Here is a 14,446-nt window from a genome sequence, read left to right as displayed (position 1 = left end):
TCATCGATGAGTACTGAGGAATACGTTTTCGACTCCGATCGGCATATCCATTCATTCAAGTCTCCTGAATTCGTTGCATATTTTCGCGTAGGTTTTCGTTTTACCGGCTGGATCTGACCTCGACAGTTTTAGACGGTTCCAGTTCTCAATTCATTGGTGGCGTGATGGCAAGTAGTTTTTAGATCTTCACTTCTCCATCTCTAAAGTGATATATATTCTGTTTGTCAAGGCGTGGCGAGTGACGGGCGTCGTGTTTGTGGATAGTAATCGTAGTGATTAATTCTTTTAGTACCGTTGTAACGTAATTAATAAACAATTACATCACAAAAAGTTTATAGATGAAGTAAATCGTGACCCAAGTGACTGAAATTTGAATGATTTAGCCAGAATGGGACAACAGGAGTATCACAGGGCATCGAGTAAGTCTGAAAACAAAACATTGCAAATCATTTTCCACGGCGGCTGCTGGTCGGAATTAGACGTACAGCCTCAACTATTTTAAAACCATCCATACTGATCAATTATTAAACAATTATTTACAGACGCCCTGGTGTTCGGTGCTATCCTCACTTATATTGCTGGGCTCATGCTTCTCATGGCATTCACAAGGTTTTATTTCTACTATATTTATCCAGTGATTAACTTTAAGGCGGAGGCTTCTTGATGCTCTAGTTTTTATCTACTTCTCTTGAGATGAGAAACTTTGAAAGCTTGTTATCGAAAATATCCGATGGATAAAAACAATTTAAATTCATTTAAATTGGTTCTCTTGTAAGAACAACAGCGTATTTATGTCACTCATTTATTATCTACTAGCCCATACTGGATCGAGTCCTACCAAGAGACGTTCAGCAGTTTCAAGCACATGGGATTATGGGAGTATTGCTTTAGCGAATACCAACATCCCTACTATCAATTCTACCGGTTGTTCGATGGCTGCCATCATGTTTTCTCACATTACTTTTACGTAATTAGAGAATGGCTCTTGCCACCCTGGTTAATGGCTGTTCAAGGATTCTGCACTATTGCCTTGATCGTCTCTTTTGCTAGCCAGGTGGTCACAATCTTCATCGTCATCAGATGGCCTTTGAGATTTGTTCTTAATTACGAATGGATGCTCTCTTCGATTGCCTTTGTTTGCAACGGCATTGCTGGTACTGAAAATTGTTTGAAAGTCTAATATACATCCTCTAGAGAGCTACAACAAAATTTCTCTTCTAGCTATGTCACTCTTCATGGCCGTATCGGTATTCGGGGGTCAATGTTGGCGCAGAGATTGGCTGATGTACCCCAACTTTAACCACTTGTCTTGGTCTTACGCCATGGCAGTGATGTCCTTCATACTTCATGGTGTTGCTGCATTCCTTCTATACTTAGACTTCAATAGTGGTTACAAGCGGCGTGAGGAATCTCGTAATTTGGTGATGCAAATGCACCACAATCCCCATGTCCAGCATGGGCTGCAACCTATTGGCTTTATTTAAGTTTATAATGAGATGAATCTCTATATAGTTGTTAACTTCAGTTTCTCTAAGTAAGACTGCCTGCCTTACCGTCCATTTTTTACATTTATATATAATTATATATATATATACACATATACATCTTATTATACAGTAGTAATGATATTATATTTGTGTAAATATTTTAGTGATATTTTACGCAAACGTGTTCAAGAAGAACTTCCTCATTAGATGAGGTTGGGAATTTCCAATCATTCGCTCATTGACTCTGATCTAATCCATGTATTGTGCATTAATCATAATCGATCAGATTTTTCGAAATTACGAAATTTAGTAAGTATGGTTTAGATGGTTAATTTGCTTCAAAAGCATTGAAACAAACATTAATCATAGAAGTTAAACGTTCACTCAAAGTAAACGGTATCGAGGACAGCTGGCTAAATTATTTATTTCCTTTGTACGTCTCATGAAATCTTATTATAATCTCAACTGATGTATACTTTTTATACACAAATACACAAACATATTGCAACGTTTGTAGTCAACGATATTCAAATATCATTAGTTTTATTTTACTTTTCACAGCGCGGAAGGATCATTCGATAAGAAATTGATCCGAAATTTTATGAATCTTATGTAATAACTTTAAGATCATGTAATACGGGAACAATACAAAAATATTTTCAAATATAATATAATCGTATATTTCATAGATAAATATTTTTATAAACCTTCAAATAATATAAAATGGTAATTCTTTAAAACTTATCATTTAAGTTAGAAAAATATCTAGTGGACGGATTTCCTGAACATCAAATAACAATTCCCTAAATACTTACGGTGAATTACGTATATGATTGCGTACAAATAAATAAAATATTTTTTTTTTGAGTTAGGTATATAAAAACATTGTGCTGAGATTCCACTGTTCATTTGTGAGCAGTAACAATTGTCTCTGACCTTACAAATCTCTCAGCAAATTAAGATGCAACTAGAACAAGTCGGAGCCGAATTTGGTTTTCAACAATATAAAGCGAGTAATCAATATTTACAAGATCTTTCTTATTCCTTGTGTACCTTGTAACCCTTAAATGGTCGTGTGTACTCTGCGCGTCTCCTCGATAGTTCTCTGCATTTGATTCCTATACCTTCTTCCCTCAATCAGGAATAAAATGCCTGCAATATTTACAAAAGCAGACCCAAAAGCAGCAAGTGCAAAGGACCATCCGATCTGATTGTGCTCCCAGTTTGGCATCCAATCACGACCGTCTCCTCGCGCAGCAAATATAATAACTGCTATCATCCCACAGAATCCGGCAAGTAGCAGGTTTGCACCGGTTGCCCAAAGCAACAGCTGGTATTTATCGTGCTGTCGAGAACAGCAAGTGTAAAGCGTTGCCAAGGAACCTCCAATTAAGAGCAGTGTCATGCACAAAGTGAAGAAGAACTGCGTTGCCACGAAGAAATCAGGTAGTACTATGTCGTGAATTATATAATATTCTTCTTCAAAAACCCACCAACACCCGTAAAACCTAGTATCGTCGTAAAAATGACGAGTGTCCTGGATTCCTTGGAAACAAACTTGCCATAGACCTGGAAAAAAAGTTAGCAGTGTTGAAGCTGAATATGTTAGAAGTTTGTGTAAAAAATATAATCATTCTAGTAAATTATTCCTATCACCTATTTTAACGAACTTGGGTTTCTCTAATTTTCCGTCTGTTTCGAGCCAGTTGGGCGTGGTGAAGGCTATTACAACCAAAACGAAAGCGATTCCAGTACAAATAGCCGCTCCCTTTCCAGTCTTCGTTTTCCCCATTATTCAGTATTAGGGTGGATCGATTTTTAGTCAAAAATCTTTTATTGTTGAATCTGACAGCGACCACATGCAGCTGACAATTGTTTATTTATCTGTTAATAACCGTATAATCTAAGAACTAGCGGCCTCTAGCAGAAGTAATTCAAAATCATGGTGACGACACATGTGCAGCCGTCGAACAACCCTTGAGGATGCATCGTGTCAACTAACATGGTGTAAGCCGAATTGACGCACCTGTCATTCAAGTGAGTTTTTTTTAATCTTAATTTTCTAAATTCTTGTTTGGTTTACATCAAAATTCTATCTACATATAAAAGAGTTTGAAAAGACTCAAGATACCTCGATGCCAACTATAATTCGAGGAAGCGGATTATTCATAACGATTCTCGGTGTGATGCACTTTCAGTTGCATATTGCAAGGCGATGCAATTATTTCGGTCTATTTCTGACACCAAGGATGCATTTATCAATGAACATTTATTCAAGAATTTTAGAAACGTTGCAATAACATATAAAAATCACTGGAGCGTAGCCCTAGTACAGTGAAGTTATTGTTATTCGTCAGACCTTCGCTTAAAATTTTTATTCTTGGATATTAGTTGCTGATTGCTGCTCCTCTGCTTGAGCATCGCCAAATATTTCTTCGTTGCTTCTTGTCTTTCTCGATATAAAACGGATCGCGTGTATCGGGCAACCTTTAATAATCAAATAGAAACGTTGATGTAATTCTCTGATGAATTATGAGAATTAGGGATGTGTAAAAAGAATTCTATTCGCATGGAGGGTTAGCGATTAAAGAATTTAAATTGAATAACCTCGTTGTGGAAATTCAAGTAACTTGCAAATATTCCATAGCCAAGAACACCAATCAGTCCTATCAGAAAATACTTTTGCATCCGCAGTTTACGGAGATACACTGGAGAATTTTTGTAGTTGAACATTCTTAGCTTCAAATTCCGAAAATTAATGACTTTTTAATGTATTAAGAAGTTTTTTTAAGTCACATTCATCATGTTGTTTTCGTATTTTTGTGTGATTCAGTATTTTTAAATTATTTCATCGGAAGTTGGTGCCAAAGTTGATTGAGAATTTTCATTGATGGGGTACTTCGATTCGTTCTTCAACTTTTCCGTGCGCCTCGAATTCCACAACCCTATTTCCATTAATGAATCTGTTGAGTGTTTAATCAAGTCATTCATCGAAATGCGTATTCCCTAATATTCAAAATGGCAACGTTGTTGGAACAACGAAAACGTGAATTATTTTGAGTGGGAGGCTGCCATTCAGTTTAGAGTATCGTAGTGTTTGAAGCAGGTGCCATTCAAACCTACATTTACGTGCGCCGTGGAGAAGCAGCAACGCGACGTGAGGGAATGCCAGTAGTCAACAGGTGGCTGGATGTCAACATTGCATACCTAAGCAAAATTCATATGGCAGGTAATAAAACCAATATAAAATATATCCGGAAGCAGTGATATTTTGAATCTACGAAATTACAGTTCTTTTACAAATCTGTTTGATGAATAATTGCCAATCATCGTGTTATTCCTAATTCTATGACAGTTATTATCATGGAAGACAACGATCAGATAATGAATTTAAACATATGCGCGTTATTGTATGCTGAGTGAGCTTTGCACTGGGTAAACAAAATTTCTATTACTCGCTAGCTCCTCATTCTTACCTGATTACGCTATAAAACCCACCTGATGGGTGTGCCTTTCTACAAGGTATGTATGACCACAAACTACGAGTCATCTTTTAAACCTAATTTTCGATCCAAGACACCTTTTTTCAGTTTAGGATCGAAATAACCTTTAATTTCTTTTTTTACGCGAGTGCATTTATGTGTTTTCATCTAACAGGAACTGTGAGTTTCGCAGGTTAAGATTTCCTATTTTGTTTTGGTTTTTTGTTTTTAAATATTTTTCATTTGCCAGTCACAAATATTCAAGATATTCTGTATTTTTGACTTTCAGGTATTGTAATAAGCAGCTACACGCTAGCGTCTAGATCAAGTTTAGGTCAGATAACCCGTTGACATTCAATCTTTGCTACTTGATAGCCAGCTGTAACAACGACCCATATTTTGCAAAAAGAGCCAAAAATATGGACAGAGGCCATGGAGCTACATTTGGCGGAGGTGGGGCTAATATGCAGGAGTATTGGGACGAATACAAGAAAATGATGGAGGAAACTAAACTACTTGACGATTATCTTGATGAAGAATCAGGCCCTAGGAGTTACGATGGTGTGTAAATACTTTTTTTCTGCATAAGTCTGTAATAAAACTCTTCTCATGATTTCCTAGAGGGTGAAGAAGAGGCGGAATGGCTGCGAGCAGCAGGTTTGGGGGAATTGACTGAGCCATGGAAAGAAGGACGGGAAATTCAGCCAGAAGAGCTAGGAGCAGCTCTACGTCCTCTATCTCGAGCACAAGCGGAGGCAGTGAAGCGTAGAGTGAAATCTCTCAATCATACGGTGAAACAACGCTTCAATCAAAAGCAGAAAGTTCGTAAGCCGGATATTAGAGATGTTTTCAAAGACGTTGAGGTAAGTTTAAATCTTTCCTTTCCAATTTTGTAAGACACATGATATATAAAATCCAATTATTCAACTCGATACTTTTAGGTGTCGAGTACAGGCACAAGATCCCGCAGCGCGACTCCAGATTCACTGGATTCAGTTCCAGGGGAAACTTTGGAAAATGTTTTGCCACCTTCCCCGCCCACAGTTACAGTGATCGATGCTCACCAGGGCAGGTAAACTAAAAATTCGATCTTTAGAGCTCATTTCTCTTACAAGCCTACACATTCCGTTATTGACGTATTTCTAGTAACAACGTACCGAGCTTTGTATCAATTTTCCACCGCCCTTCGATTGATGGCAAAGAAACCATTCGCAGATTGACTAGTGCTCCTATGCCCATTGTTCATCCAACTCCAATTCCTGCACCAGCTTCTGTGCCTATTCAAGAAATATTCAGACGGACAGGGAACTGGTCCCAGAAAGGAGATATTGCTGGGAATTCAGGTAACAGTCACCTGATTTTAAAGCAGGCTTAAGATACTTATCTGACGAACTCCTCAGAGGGAATAGAATTAACTGCTTACCAAAGGCTTGGGACCATTCACCTCTCAAGACCTTCGATCCAGAGAAGAAGTGGTAGTGATCCTAGTGAAGTTGCTAATACTACTCACTTGGATGTCGAACCTTCTGGAAAGCTGACGGTATCTAAAGACCACGCAACGCTAAGGTATTTGGCTTTTACCTTAAAAGTAGCAATAACGTTTTGATCTCCCGAGTCATCGAATCGTATCTCAAATATTAGGAGAAGCTCTGGAGGCCATGCGACCGTTACACGAAGTCACAGTAGTTTGTATGGCCTCACCAGACCTGCGGAGGACAATTTAATCACACATCCTTTGAATCGCACAGCTTCGCATGGGCATCTCAGCTTTGAGGAAATGTGCCGAACCAATGAGGCTAAATCTCACGTAAGTTTCCGTAATTAGCCTACAGTTTTTTTTGTCCATGAATAGAGTAAGTAACATTCTGTTGTATAATCTCAGGTATGGGGTTCAGATGGGTGTGCAGAGGATGTGTATCCAAAACACAAAGTAGAATTATTGTCACAGCGAGAACTCACGAGACTCCGATCACTTCTGTGGCTTGAGCTGACAGCTGTTTTTGACAAATATAATGTGCCTTTGACCAAACGAAAGCCGAACAAACGCAGGAGTAAAGGTTTGTGTTGAGAGTAATTGATTAGTCGCCAAACGAGATTGACAATTTCAATTAAAACGTCTCGTATTTGCAGCGGGTAATTTATTTGGCGTCTCTTTGTCTACCCTCCTGTTAAGGGACAGCCAACTTACCACAGACGAAAGCAACATCCCGTTAGTTTTCCAAAAACTATTACATGAGCTCTCGAGAAGAGGAATTAAGGAGGAAGGAATTCTCCGCGTTGGGGGTCATAAGCAAAAGGTCGAAATGCTTTGCATGGAGCTAGAGACAGATTTTTATAGTAAACCCAAGGAGATCGATAAATTGTTTAGACGTACACCATGCCACGATTTGTCAGCTGTGTTGAAAAAATTGCTCAGAGACTTACCCCAACCTTTACTCACCGTTGAACTGATCGATGCCTTTTATCAGAGTCATGGTTGGTATTCACCAGTCAACGTTTGATTTAGCGGTAAACAGTCGGATATGTTTTACACGATTTTTATCTCTGTTTCAGGTGTGAAAAATTCAGGCGAACTTGCCTACTCCTTAAATCTACTGGTTTTACTACTTCCTGTAGAACATCGTTGCACACTCAAGGCATTGCTGACTTTTTTAAAGCTAGTCGTCGACAATCAGAGTTCGAACAAAATGTCTATTCACAATGTGGCGATGATTGTCGCTCCGTCTCTATTCCCTCCTCGTTGTGTTTACCCTCGGGATCAATCTGATCTTACTGCACAAGTTAATATGGCAGCGATTTGTTGTCAAGTGACAGAAGCTCTTCTTAACAATGTAAATAACCTTTGGTACGTTCCAACCGATCTGATCAATCAGCTGCATAGGCAAACCGAGGAGGAACGATACCGTAAGTATAAAAAAAAGTATTACTAATTCTCAGGTTAGCCCTTAAGTGGTTATTGGGAAGTCTAAGACCCTTGGGCAGTCAGTAATTTTTATTTAACTATTTTTTCTTTGATAATTATCACTCCAGTTTGGTGCTTAGTTAACCGTCATTAACTGAATAAACAGGTGCAATCGCAGCCCCAAGTTTAAATTAGGCTGTACGAACTTTATTTTTAAGAAATAATCTTGATAAGGCAAGTAGGTTACGAAACTCCGAGAACTATTGTCACTTTAACTAAGTCGCGAATTACTTCCAAGAATTTACGATAGATTCACAGTGTGCAATACCTGCAGGGAAACCTTTTTTACTATACATATAGAAATGAAAGAAAGAGGCCTAATTTTCTAATCTACATAAGATAAAGTCTGTCTGAAATTTATTGTGTACCTACAGTACGCGTTTATCGGAGTACTTGCCTTACGGTAACTGACGACGAATGAACATGTATTCCGTAACTATAGATCTTTCATTTTCTCATCCTACGGATCATTGTTAGTTTTCTTATCTTGTTGATTATCTTTTAACTTATATTTTATTCATTATAAATTATTTATCTTATTAATTGATACGCCGGGACAAGATTGGGATCTTTTTTCTCCAGAGAATGCTGAATTCTCTCAGAATTAAAAATAGTATTGATGTATGTATTATTACATATCGGACTTTTATTATTATTGTTATTATAGCTCACAGAATTTTTCATGCATTGTAAAACGGCGCAACGAAATTTCATTCCAAGTATTTTATTAGATATGTAAACAACGTGGTTATTATTTTCAATGAATGTGATTTTTTCCATGGGACGAAGGAGATTGGTATAAAAATTACCAGAATTCCAAAAGCCATTGGGTGCGGGCTTTTTGGTACGAACACATCTCATTTCCATACAGGCATTTTCTCCTTTTGTTTTTCTTTTATTTATTCTACATATACATTTATGTATGTATGTATGTACAGTATATATCAGTTTCTTCTCCATACGATATCGATACTTGTATGTATTGTTGTTTATCGTCTGATACAAGCCATATTATTTTAAGGATCTGTAAATATATGATTTCATAAAATATACCTATATACATATACATTATTATACGTATACAACTAATAAGGTGCCAAAGAAAATATACAGACATTACTTCTACCGTTTTATATTTATTAATTAATATCTAAGTCGAAATTTATCACATCAGATATGGTATATGATACAGTGATAAATATGTTCAGAATCTGCGGCAATTTCAGAAGTGTCTTTCCTTTATTTTTGGCCACCTGGCGATACGTTTATTCCTGCCGCGCGGTCAGCCAATCACGTCACGTCGATCAATCCAAAAAATCACTGTACCAAACATATTTGCTACACTACTCTGCATTGGTTGGATGTGCTGGTTCTGCACAGCGCAATTACTGAGCTATGAATCTATGGAGTTGAATAATAAAGAAATAAAATCTGAAGAAAATAAAAGAAATTCAACAAGAAAACGAAGTCTAATCACGACTATTAGTTGTCTGCCCCATAACAGTTAATTTGAAATAAACAAAAAAGTTTTTTTTTTTTTTTTTTTTTTGAATAAATTCCTCCGGTAATGCGGTTGAGAATTGAATGGATTTTATAAATACGCGACTTATATGCAAATTTCTTTTCTACAAATGATCTTGCAAAACCGGTTGATTGAATGATCATCCTATAGCTTGATCGCTGCGATATTTTGTCGGATAGATTAGGTAAACACGGGCACTTCTATATATGTGAAAAGCCATATGATCACGTACAGGCAATATTGAAAAATTATTTTACGAATTTCGATAATTGTTTAATATATTTTTAAAATTATCATTTGGCTGAGGTATGCCAAAGACCGTTAATTTTTTTTTTTTGCTATAACATTCATCAATTATATCTATTTTACACACGTTTCTGTTACAATGTCGAGCGATGGAATCGAATTTAGGACAATTTTCCATTTTCTCACATTTCCTACACACGCATTTAATTCACTCAGTTTCTTTTTCAATACAGTTTTCCTTATTATCGAAGACACGTACACACACACCTACGTTTCCATAAAAGGAATGTTATATAATAATTTCTATTATCTCATCAGACGTATTTACTCACGGTGAAAATTATTGTTTCACAATTTACCAAAATTCCATGAAAATCTGCTTATTCAAATGGCCAAAACACGACGTTGACGAGCACCCGATACCGCTCTAAAAAAATCGTCTGCATCCTTTTACTTGGTTTATTTTTTTTATAATTGTTTGACGAATCAAAAAATATTTTACATATGATACAAAGTTTACTGTATCGACGCTATGACTTGATCCAAGACAGCCGCGTCTCCTATTATCGCAGCGAATAAAGTGCTCGCAAAATCGCAAGAACAGCAAGCGCTCAGAGTGGGTAGTATGAGCATTATCCTTGCTAATCTTTGACCGGCGTGATCATTTCTTGTTTCCAAATGTCGAATAAGAATATCAGCGGCGGCGTCCCTCGCCTTAGTCATTATTATCTGTCCCTCGTTGGTCTCTGCAAGTTCTAAAAACTCAATTATCATTAATGAAAGAACTACGTCGGAATTATGAATGAAAAAAGAGGCAAAAAATGAATGAATTACCCGGACGACAGAGCGCGAATGTTTCGAGAATTGAAAGTTCCAGGTGATCGGGACGAACTTCCATTAAGGTGGCTCTAGCCCTCGCCAAACTTTTCAACGCCATTTTCCCCGATATCGGTGTACTTGATTGAAGAACTCCGATATCCAACGGCCATATTGAAGCACGTAACGCAAAGAGTACCGGCCAACCACGTTGAAGTATGCCGTTCTGTTCTACGCGACTCAACATTGAAAAATCACGATGATTTCTGGCGCAACGTACGGCGGCTAAAAGAATTTGCGCCGAGACTTCGTACTGTATAACTTCACCTGCCAAAAACAGAGAAAACGCTAGTAATTCGGGGGAATGATAATTTCTTTTTTTTTTTCATTGGATACATGAATTATGAAAACTTAAGGTAAAGTTTTCATATAATTTTCGCTGACCTGCGGGTAACACGGTCCTTCCGAAGGACGTGACGGCTATGGGATAATTATTCTGAAAATTCATCGGAGGTAGAATGAGACGTGGGTTCATACGATTTTCGAACATCGGTTTTGGAGATATTAAAATCGGTTGTTGAACTCGGCAATTTACACCTGACGCGGGGCGTATGGTGAAAGATTCGGAAATCTTGGTCTGCACGGACGACACGGCGGCCATTTTATTATCGTTGCAAAACATTTGAGATCCCGAAACCGAACTCGTAATCCGAGCTGACGACGATGACGAAGACGGTGATATCTTCACCCTGCGTCTGGGTCCTCGTTCTTCTTGAACCGCTGTGTAAAAATATTGAACGAATAATTAATTGAAGAGATATAATTTCATTCATCCTATCTTTTAATTTTCTATTTTCATATTTTTACAAAGGGTAAATATTACCCCGAACCGCGCATCAGGTGTAAGACGTATATTATGATATTTACATGAAAATCGTGAAACCGCTTTGCACGTAACGTACATCACGTGATGTAAAATATGCTACACCTGTTTCCTCTATTTCTCATTCAATCATTGGTCGCTGTATAAATAATTAAACGATATTATTGCCGCTCGAACGTGAATTGTACACGTATATACGCGGTGATATATCATCGAATGGGGTTAACCACGTCAAATAATTCGAATATCCTAAAGCTACGTTCACACGTTAAAAATCGATAGAATATCTATGGTAGTGTGATAAATTCCAAGATACGATGAAGAATGAAAATTATCAAGGGCTCACGTTCACGTTTAGCTACCAGCTGTATATGGATTGAAATTTCTTCGCTCGAAAAATAATTCAATGAACAAATAATCTGAAGAAAATAATTAATGAATAAATATTTCATTTTCGCTTTTGATTCGCCCGTCACTTATCGGGTGTGGGTTCAGCTTTATGTACGGGGTTGTGAATAAGGGTAAACTGCGTATAGAAGGTGTAGTGTGAGCAAACGACACGTAAGACCATCAACGCGAGTGATTTGATTGTCGTTACGTGTGACAACGCGTTATATACCTCGAAACCCGTTGAGCTGTCAGTGCTTTGTTACCTCTACACTTTTGTATTATAATGTCCAACTGCGCCTTAACACCCTTAACACCACACCCTATAACCCCAACACCAAGCATGATCGCGTGGGTTCGAGCAAATGTTCAAGTACCTATATGTATACATATTTATATGTATGTATGTTATTTGATGTATAGCATCAGAAAATAATCAAATTTATATATATACACATGATGAAAGATCATTAATATTATCGCATATACACCTGATATGCGTATACGTACATTTTCAAAAGTCTTATGCAATAATAATTATTATCATTATATTTTTGATGCAAAAAAGGTAGGTAAACTTATCTACTTTTATCGGAGGAATCAGACTCAAGTTCAGTTTAGCGTGCATTTTTATTATTTCGTTTTTGGTAGACTTGCTGATTTTTTAGAAAAAAAAAAAAAAAAAATTTTAAATTTGTTTATTTTTGTTAGATTATTTATTTTCTTTGCACGTCAACGTCATAGTTATATATAATATACATATGTGTGATTTTTTCGTCGGATCATGCCTGTCAATTAGGGATTTGTCGTGACACTTGTGTTGCGTTATTTGTACACGTGTCGGCACGTGTGCATATTTGTATCTCGTTTCGACTGCATTTTATATACATGCACACGAGTAAAGTTGTAAGCAAAGAAAAGGAAAACATACTTATGTACAGTTTAGTCTGTGTGTATAATATCCATATATTCACGTTTATAAAGTCATCAATCTGGTATGTATTCCCAAATCCATAAATTTTGATTCTGATTGGTTTTTATTTCCTCGCGAAATGTGATTGTAATTTTTTTTTGATTTTCTTTTTTCGACTTTCGTGTTTCATTCAGGTCCGTATTGTATACATATACTTATACTTTGCAATAGATACGATGCATGTACGACAGAGTGCTTACCTGCGATGTTCATATGAACCGCGAAACATTTTTTCAAACGACAATGGGGACACCAATTTCTTCTCGCTTTGTCTACGGCGCAGCTTCCGGTTCCAGCTATAGATATGTATGATAAAATTCTCTTGCATGTAATTTGGTGCGTTAAACGACGTCAATCAGCTATGCAGATTATTTAGTGATTGTAATTAATCTTGATTAAAAATAAAGTATTTGACAATCAATCGAACAACAATACAACGTTTTATTTCATGTCATGTTATATACCTATGCAAGTATAAAGTACACCGCGACGTACGGATCTTTTGAAAAAGCACGAACATCCATCGCAGCAATAAACGCCATAATGTTTACCGTAAGAACGATCGCCGCATACTTTGCACGATACCGGTGCGGGCAAAGTTCGACCTGAAGTTTATAAAATAAATTTCTTTTTTCTCTTAACTCTAATCACAACTAAAACTTTTCTATTTTCTCTTGTATTGACTTCTCGTGTACCTGATATATATACATATTTAATATGAAATGTATATACATGAGGTACATGAATTGTAAATATGATCAACGAACAGTATAATCGTCGTAATGTGAAAAAGACAACGAATAAAAAATATTACAAACTTTGAAGGTATGTAAGGTATTTCGAAAAGAGAACGTTCTTCTTTTACTCACCCATATCGAAGAAGTTCTTCTTTCTGTCTTATTTATTAGAAGATTCGATTATCTTTATTTGTTCCCCTCTATATTGTTACTATTTTTAGATTTTTACTTTTAATTATTATCGTAACTAATTTTTTCACTGGTCAAAAAAACTCATCGAGATATAACAGATTGAAAATCAGAGATCGAATGAGCCGCGGCTCTGCATAGGGCAACGTTTTAACCCCCCATGAGTGCGTTATAACGTATCCGGTCAGTGCGCAGGTTGCCCTCCGACCTAATCCACACATTCGTCGCCTGTAGAAAAATTACCGAGTTACCGAGGTGACGTTCAGGTGTCAAAACACTCACGCTCCTACTACATGGATTTCATCATTTCTCGAAAAAAAAAAAATAAAATAATGCACATCAACTATACTACCGTTAAATTAATTATGTGAGTATATAACATGAATCCATGGCACGTCTATCGAAGAGTAAATTTTGTGTTTTTTAATCTTTTAAATATATATACATGCACTCACACGTATACCTGTGCAGTTGATCTCTGTTTTTTTAGAAATTATCAAAAATTATCCGACATAAATCGCTTGGATTTTTTTCATTTTAACCAGTACATCCGCGGTATAAGTATAATTGTAACAGGTGTTTAGGGTACATCATTTTCTTTATAAATGCGTATAGGTATGTATCTATACTGATATTGATTGCGTGATTTATTTTCTTCATTATATATCTGCATCTCTCGTTTGTTTCGTCAAAATGGTCGTATACGTTATACATGGATATCCGCAAAAAAAATAAAAGTAATAATAACAACAACAACAATAA

The 14,446-nt window shown here is 36.7% G+C and overlaps 5 protein-coding genes across 10 annotated transcripts; 2 read left to right on the top strand and 3 right to left on the bottom strand.

Moving 5' to 3' along the window:
• Positions 1-229: 229 nt before the first annotated feature.
• On the top strand, positions 230-2,156 carry LOC105689309. Its single transcript, XM_012406224.3, has 4 exons — positions 230-419; positions 543-609; positions 817-1,154; positions 1,222-2,156. Exons 1-4 carry the CDS (start codon positions 389-391, stop codon positions 1,482-1,484), a joined length of 699 nt encoding a protein of 232 aa, XP_012261647.1. The 5' UTR covers positions 230-388; the 3' UTR covers positions 1,485-2,156.
• On the bottom strand, positions 2,144-3,416 carry LOC105689310. Of its 2 annotated transcripts, XM_048650370.1 has the most exons (3): positions 3,144-3,416; positions 2,541-3,056; positions 2,144-2,454 (listed from the first exon to the last, which is right to left on the bottom strand). In XM_048650370.1, the coding sequence occupies exons 1-2, from the start codon at positions 3,277-3,279 to the stop codon at positions 2,551-2,553; spliced, it is 642 nt and encodes a 213-aa protein (XP_048506327.1). In that variant the 5' UTR covers positions 3,280-3,416; the 3' UTR covers positions 2,144-2,454; positions 2,541-2,550. The 2 variants fall into 2 exon arrangements, with proteins under 2 accessions (XP_048506327.1, XP_012261648.2); XM_012406225.3 differs by having other exon boundaries at positions 2,144-3,056; positions 3,144-3,415.
• LOC105689511 (rho GTPase-activating protein conundrum) lies at positions 3,415-9,056 on the top strand. Of its 5 annotated transcripts, none has more exons than XM_012406569.3 (11): positions 3,415-3,524; positions 4,594-4,716; positions 5,345-5,530; positions 5,591-5,832; positions 5,911-6,041; positions 6,116-6,312; positions 6,370-6,535; positions 6,611-6,776; positions 6,852-7,026; positions 7,100-7,444; positions 7,523-9,056. In XM_012406569.3, exons 2-11 carry the CDS (start codon positions 4,653-4,655, stop codon positions 7,897-7,899), a joined length of 2,049 nt encoding a protein of 682 aa, XP_012261992.2. In that variant the 5' UTR covers positions 3,415-3,524; positions 4,594-4,652; the 3' UTR covers positions 7,900-9,056. The 5 variants fall into 5 exon arrangements, with proteins under 5 accessions (XP_012261992.2, XP_020709931.2, XP_048506317.1 ...); XM_020854272.2 differs by having other exon boundaries at positions 3,455-3,524; positions 4,591-4,716; XM_048650360.1 differs by lacking the exon at positions 3,415-3,524 and adding an exon at positions 4,843-5,009 and having other exon boundaries at positions 4,400-4,716; positions 5,259-5,530.
• A 239-nt stretch (positions 9,057-9,295) lies between these two features.
• LOC125499940 lies at positions 9,296-11,482 on the bottom strand. Its single transcript, XM_048650372.1, has 2 exons — positions 10,534-11,482; positions 9,296-10,454 (listed from the first exon to the last, which is right to left on the bottom strand). The coding sequence occupies exons 1-2, from the start codon at positions 10,760-10,762 to the stop codon at positions 10,216-10,218; spliced, it is 468 nt and encodes a 155-aa protein (XP_048506329.1). The 5' UTR covers positions 10,763-11,482; the 3' UTR covers positions 9,296-10,215.
• Positions 11,483-11,549: 67 nt separating this feature from the next.
• LOC105689296 (nuclear receptor subfamily 2 group E member 1) lies at positions 11,550-13,631 on the bottom strand. The gene is made up of 3 exons (XM_020854300.2): positions 13,628-13,631; positions 13,223-13,363; positions 11,550-13,054 (listed from the first exon to the last, which is right to left on the bottom strand). Exons 1-3 carry the CDS (start codon positions 13,629-13,631, stop codon positions 12,885-12,887), a joined length of 315 nt encoding a protein of 104 aa, XP_020709959.2. The 3' UTR covers positions 11,550-12,884.
• Between the last annotated feature and the right edge of the window lie 815 nt (positions 13,632-14,446).

The sequence above is a fragment of the Athalia rosae genome, chromosome 2 (assembly GCF_917208135.1).
Source record: "Athalia rosae chromosome 2, iyAthRosa1.1, whole genome shotgun sequence".
NCBI lineage: Eukaryota > Metazoa > Arthropoda > Insecta > Hymenoptera > Athaliidae > Athalia > Athalia rosae.
The sequence above is the reverse complement of the archived record's forward strand: the minus strand, read 5'-3'. Positions and strand labels throughout refer to the sequence as shown.